This window comes from Chroicocephalus ridibundus, unplaced genomic scaffold (genome assembly GCF_963924245.1).
Source record: "Chroicocephalus ridibundus unplaced genomic scaffold, bChrRid1.1 SCAFFOLD_610, whole genome shotgun sequence".
Taxonomy (NCBI): Eukaryota; Metazoa; Chordata; class Aves; order Charadriiformes; family Laridae; genus Chroicocephalus; species Chroicocephalus ridibundus.
In genome coordinates, this window is record NW_026961424.1 from 29,804 (window position 1) to 36,122 (window position 6,319).

The 6,319-nt window shown below is 74.6% G+C and overlaps 1 protein-coding gene across 1 annotated transcript; it reads right to left on the reverse strand.

Annotated features, from left to right (window-relative positions):
* LOC134509407 (basic proline-rich protein-like) lies at positions 1-6,313 on the reverse strand. Its single transcript, XM_063321921.1, has 10 exons — positions 6,265-6,313; positions 6,037-6,158; positions 5,489-5,575; positions 4,587-4,655; positions 4,032-4,146; positions 3,122-3,343; positions 2,351-2,446; positions 1,108-1,196; positions 771-835; positions 1-103 (listed from the first exon to the last, which is right to left on the reverse strand). The coding sequence occupies exons 3-10, from the start codon at positions 5,489-5,491 to the stop codon at positions 1-3; spliced, it is 762 nt and encodes a 253-aa protein (XP_063177991.1). The 5' UTR covers positions 5,492-5,575; positions 6,037-6,158; positions 6,265-6,313.
* Between the last annotated feature and the right edge of the window lie 6 nt (positions 6,314-6,319).

A 6,319-nucleotide genomic window follows, 5' to 3' on the forward strand; every position in this document is an offset into this window, starting at 1 on the left:
TCACCTGGGCCCCCCCCCCCTCCCCGGGGCCGTACTGGGGGGCCACCAGGGCGTAGAGGTGACACAGGGCGGCCCCACGGCGGGGGGGGGGGCAGCGACCCCTCTGGGGGGGCAACGGGGGGAGGGTCAGGGGGGGCAATTAGGGGGGTCTGGGGGGGGGAAATGAGGGGGTCGGGGGGGGCAATGGGGGGGTCTGGGGGGCAATGGAGGGTTCGGGGGGGGGCCGGAGGGGGCAATGGGGGGGTCCGAGGGCAAATGGGGGGCTGGGGGGGCAATGGGGAGTGGGGGCGGCTACGGGGGGGGGGGCAATGGGGGGGTTTGGGGAGCTATTGGGGGTCGGGGGGAATGGGGAGTGTGGGGGGGCAACGGGGGGGTCTGGGGGGGGGAATGAGGGTCTGGGAGGGCAGTGGGGCCTTTGGGGTGGTCTGGGGGGTGGCAATGGGGGGGTTGGGGGGGAATGAGGGGGTCGGGGGGGCAACGGGGGGGGCTGGGGGGCAATTGGGGGGGCAATGGGGTGGTCGGGGAGCAATTGGGAGTCTGGGGGGGCAACGGGGGGGTCTGGGGTGGTCGGGGGGGGGCAATGGGGGTGTCGGGGGGGGGCCATGAGGGGAAAGGGGAGGGCAACAGGGGGGTTCGGGGGGACTTGGGGGGGCAATTGGGGGGGGTCTGGGGGGGTAACTGAGGGGTTTGGGGGGGTCAACGGAGGCGTTCAGGGGTTTGGGGGGGGGGCCATGGGGGGGGGGGTTGGGGTGCCGGGGGGGGGTACGTACCCTGCCCCCCCCCCGTGACGATGCCGCTCTGGGTCCGGCCCTGCTGGGGCTGGATGAGCAGGTACCTGGGGGGGGGGAGGGCAGGTTTAGGGGGGCCTCTTGGACCCCCCCCCAACCCCCCCCCCCCCAAGAACCTCCCCCAGGGCTTCAGCCCCCCCCCAGGGGCTCAGGGATCCCCCCCCAGCCCCCCCCCCAGGGGGTTCAGGACCCCCACGTACCCCCCCCCCCTCCCCGCCCTCACACCCCCAAAGGGGCTCAGGACCCCCCCGCCCCCCCCCCCCAGGACCCCCCCAAGGGGTTTAACCCCCCCCCCCAAGCTCCCCCCCCCCCCACTCACGCCAGGACCCCGGGGGGCAGCGCGGGGGGGGGGCGCCGGGCGCAGCCCCTCAACTGCTGCAGGACGGGGCTCCAGAACTGCGGCACGAGCTGGGGGGGGGCAAGTTATGGGGCGGGGGGGGAACGACGACGACACCCCCCAACCCCCCCCCCCCGAACCCCCCTTGCCAGCTCTCCCTCCCCACGAGCCCCCCCCAGGGGTTCAGGGCCCCCCCAGCCCCACTCCAGGGGTTCAGCCCCCTCCGCCCAAGACCCTCCCAAGGGACTCAGCCCCCCCAAAATGGATTCAGGACCCCCCGAAGCCCCCCCCAGGGGTTCAGGGCCCCCCCAGACCCCCCCAAGGGTTCAACCCCCCCAAGGACCCCCCCACCCCCCAGGGATTCAGGCCCCCCCCGCCCAAGACCCCCCCAAGGGACTTAGCCCCCCCCCCAAAATGGATTCAGGACCCCCCCAAGCCCACCCTCAGGTGTTCAGCCCCCCCCCCCAGCCCCCCCCAAGACCCCAACCAGGGGTTCAGGCCCCCCCAAAAGACACACCCCCCCCCGATCCTCCCCCAGGGACCCCCCCAGCCCCACACAGGGGGCTAAGGGTCCCCCCCGCCCCCCCCCACAACCCCCCCCAGGGGTTCAGCCCCGCCCGCCCAAGACCCCCCCAAGGGACTCAGCCCCCCCAGAATGGATTCAGGACCCCCCCAAGCCCCACCCCAGGGGTTCAGGGCCCCCCCAGACCCCCCCAAGGGTTCAACCCCCGCCAAGGACACCCCCCCCTCAGGGATTCAGGCCCCCCCCCGCCCAAGACCCCCCCAAGGGACTTAGCCCCCCGCCCCAAAATGGATTCAGGACCCCCCCAAGCCCCACCCCAGGGGTTCAGCCCCCCCCAAGACCCCCACCAGGGGTTCAGGCCGCCCCAAAAGACACCCCCCCCTCAAGATCCCCCCCCCGGGACCCCCCCAGCCCCACACAGGGGGCTAAGGGCCCCCCCCGCCCCCCCCCACAACACCCCCCCCAGGGGTTCAGGGCCCCACACAGCCCCCCCCAGCCCCCCCAATGGACTAAGCCCCCCCCCAGGGGTTCAGGGCCCCCCCCGCAAGACCCCCCCCAGGGGTTCAGGCCCCCTCCAAAGACACCCCCCCCCCCAAGATCCCCCCCCAGGGACCCCCCCAGCCCCACACAGGGGGCTCAGTCGTCCCCCCCCCAAGACCCCCCCAGGGGTTCAGGCCCCCCCCCCCGTTGGCCCCCCCTCACCTGGGTGAGGACGAGCTGCAGGGGGGGGCGGGGGCCGCAGAGCAGCGCGACCCCCACCCCCGGCACCAGCTCCAGCAGCAGCAGCCGGTGGGGGACCTGGGGGGGGGGGGGACGGACCTTTTCGGGGGGGGCACGGGGGGGTTGGGGGGCACTTGGGGGGGGCGGTGGGGGCGGTTGGGGGGTGGGGGGGTACTTGGGGGGGGCGGTTAGGGGGGTGGGGGACATGCTGGAGGAGGGGAGGGGGCGGGGGGGGCAGTTAGAGGTCGGGGGGGGCAATTTAGGGTCCGGGGGGGGGGGTAATTGGGTGGGTGTGTGTGTATGCGGGACCTGGGGGGCAAATGGGGGCCTGAGGGGGGCAATTTAGGGTCCGGGGGGGGCACTTGGGGGTCTGGAGGAGCAGTTATGGGTCCGGGGGGGGCAGTTGTGAGTCTGGGGGAGGGCAATTGCCAGTCGGGGGGGTGGGGGGAGCATGTGGAGGTCTGGGGGGGGCGGTTATGGGTCCGGGGGGGCAGTTGTGGGTCTGGGGGGGGGCAATTGCCGGTCGGGGGGGGGGGGGAAGCATGTGGAGGTCTGGGGGGGGCGGTTATGGGTCCGGAGGGGGCAGTTGTGGGTCGGAGGGGAGCATACGGAGGTCGGGGGGGGCAGTTATGGGGCCGGGAGAGCAGTTATGGGTCTGGGGGGGGGCAGTTGTGGGTCGGGGGGGGGGGCATATGGAGGTCTGAGGGGGCAGTTATGGGTCTGGGGGGGGGGGGGGGGGGGAGTGTGTCTCACCGTGGGGCTGCTGTGGGGCAGGTAGACGGGCAGGTCGCGGGCGGTCGGGGGGGGGTCCGGGGGGGTGGGGGGGGCAGAGGAGGAGCCCCCCCAGGAGGGCGCTGTCGGGGGGGGGCAGCCCCCACCAGGGGGGGGGTCGCCAGCACCACCCGCCCCCCCCCCTCCCCCCAGCAAACAGCCCAGCCCCGTCTGCGCCGCCCCCGCGAACCGCTCCAGCACCTCCTGCGGGGGGGGGGGCGGGGGTCAGGGCACCCCCCGACCCCCCCCCCGAATTGGGGGGACCCCCCCCGAACTCCCCCCTAAATTTTGGGGGGGGTGGGGGCCCCCTAAACCTCCCTAAAGGACACCCAAAGGGACGCCCCCCCCTCCCCCCCCCCATCCTGGGTGACATGGGGACACCCCCCCCCCCCAAAATGCGGGGGGGGGCCGAGACCCCCCCCCTGCATTCTGGGGAACCCCCCGGGACCCCCAGCTCTCTCTGGGGGGGGGGGTCAGGGCGTGGGGACACCCCCCCCCCCTCCCCAGGGACCCCCCAATACTCTGGGGGGGGGCACAGGGTGACCCGCGGGGGGGGATTAGGGGTCTCGGGGGGGGGGGGTTGGGGGTCCCGGGGGGGTTTTGGGGTCCCGGGGGGGGGGATTAGGGTTCTCGGGGGGGGGGGGTTGGGGGTTCCGGGGGGGTTTTGGGGTCCCGGGGGGGGGGTAGGCTCCGGGGGGTGTCGCGGGGGGGGGGGCGTTAGGATCCCCGAGGGGCTTTGGGGGAAATTTGGTCCCGGGGGGGGGCGAGGGGGGGGGTCTGGGGGGGCGTTGGGGTCCGGGGGAGGGATTGGGGGGTCCCTGGGGGTTTTGGGGTCTCAGGGGGAGGGGGGGGGTTGGGGGTCGCGGGGGGGGGGATTTGGGGGGGGTCCCACCTGCAGGAGGTCGCGGGGGGGCCCCGGGGGGAGGGGCCAGCAGGGGGTTCCCAGCCCGGCCCCCCCCAGCCCCCCCCCCGGGCGCCAGCAACGCGTCGATCAGCCCGAAGCAGCTCTGGGGGGGGGAACACAGTGGGGGGGTCACGGGCTGAGCCCCCCCCCCATCTGCCCCCCCCCGGCCACCGGGACTCCCCCCCCACTCCCCCCCACCCCAGTCCCTATTGCCCCCCCCACCCCTTCTTGCCCCCCCCCAATCCCTCTATTACCCCCCCCGGGACCCCCCATTGCCCCCCCAGCCCCTCAATTTCCCCCCCCCCGCCCCTCTTGGACCCCCCCCGTAGTACCCCCATTGCCCCCCCCGAGGACCCCCCCAATGCCCCTACTGCCCCCCCCAGACCGCTTCTTGCCCCCCCAGTCCATGTATTACCCCCCCCAGGACCCCCCCATTCCCCCCCGAGACCCCGGAGTTGCCTCTCAGCCCCCCCCTGTTGCCCCCCCAGTCCCCCCATTGCCCCCCCCCCGGGCCCCCCAGTTGCCCCCCCCCCCGCCCCATACCCTCAGTTCCCGCTTGAGCCGCTCCACGTTGCGGATGGGCACCAGTTCGTCCAGTCCCAGCACCAGCACCTGCGGGACTGGGATGGACTGGGAGCACTGGGAGGGGAGGCGGGGGGCACTGGGAGGGACTGGGAGCACTCGGGGGGGGGCGGGGGGCACTGGGAGCACTGGGGTGGACACTGGGATGGACTGGGAGCACTGGGGGGGGGGCGGGGGGGCACTGGGGGCGAGGGGGGGCACTGGGATGGACTGGGAGCACTGGGAGGGGGGGCGGGGGGGCACTGGGAGGGACTGGGAGCACTGGGAGGGGGGGCGGGGGGCACTGGGAGGAACTGGGAGCACTGGGGGGGGGCGGGGGGGCACTGGGATGGACTGGGAGCACTGGGAGGGGAGGTGGGGGGCACTGGGAGCACTGGGACGGACACTGGGATGGACTGGAAGCACTGGAAGCGGGGGCAGGAGGGCACTGGGCGTGTGGGGGTTACTGGGATGGACTGGGAGCACTGGGAGGGTGGATGGGGGCACTGGGGGCGAGGGGGGGCGCTGGAATGGACTGGGAGCACTGGGACGGATACTGGGATGGACTGGGAGCATTGGGAGGGGGGGTGGCAGGGCCCTGGGGGCGAGGGGGGGGGGCACTGGGATGGACTGGGAGGGGGGCACTAAGGGTGCGGGGGGCACTGGGGTGGAGCAACTGGGTCATACTGGTCTATACTGGGAGAGACTGGGCCCCATTAAAACGTGGGTGTGACGCAGTGCTCTGTGTCAGCTCCTACTGGGCTGGACCGGTCGTACTGGGATGGGACGAAGCGCACTGGGGGGGGGTGGTGGGGGGGTGTCCGTACTGGGGATACTGGGCCATACTGGTCTGTACTGGTCCGAACTGGGGGGGGGAGGCTCACCATGGCGCCGAAGGCGGAGTCGAGGAGGCGGCGGAGGGCGGGGCCGGGGGGCGGGGGGGGGCGGAGCTGAGCGCGATCAGGGTGATGCTGGGGGGGGGGGAGGGGCAGTTGGGGGGGGAGGGGGCTGCCCCACGGCCCCGCCCCCCGCCCTGCCCCATAGACCCCCCCCACAACCCCGCCCTCCACGGCCACACCCAGCCCCGCCCCCTTCCCGTCGCCCCACCTGCCCTTCCTTAGCCCCGCCCCTTCCTTAGCCCCGCCCCCTCCATAGCCCCGCCCCACGCGCTGGCCCCACCCACCCCTGCAGTGGCTCCACCCCCTCCCTTCACCCCCCCATTCCCTTTAGCCCCGCCCCTTTGCACTCAGCCCCAAAAGGCCCCGCCCCCCGAGACCCCGCCCTGCTCCTTTCCCGTGGCCCCGCCCACCTCTGCCGTGGTCCCTCTACCCCCGCCCACCCCATGACACCGCCCCTTCCTTAGCCCCGCCCCTCCCCGTAACCCCACCCCTTCCCGTAACCCCGCCCCCTTTCCCCCCGTAGCCCCGCCCACCTCTGCCCGTAGCCCCCCCAGGCCAGGCGGGTGTTGGGGGTCGCCGCCCCCCGCAGCCCCACCCCCGCCCCGGCCCCGAACATGTGGACGCCGTTCAGGGACCCGATCACCGAGAAGGGCAGCTGGGGGGGGAGGGGGCAAAAGGTCAAAGGTCAGGGGGGCGGGGGCTCCCCACCCGGGGGGGCGGGGTATGCTGGGGGGCGGGGTCTCGGGGGGTGAGGGTCTCACCTGGGGGCGGGGCCGGCCCCCCCGGGCGCGGCAGAAGAGGGGGAGGCCGCTGCCC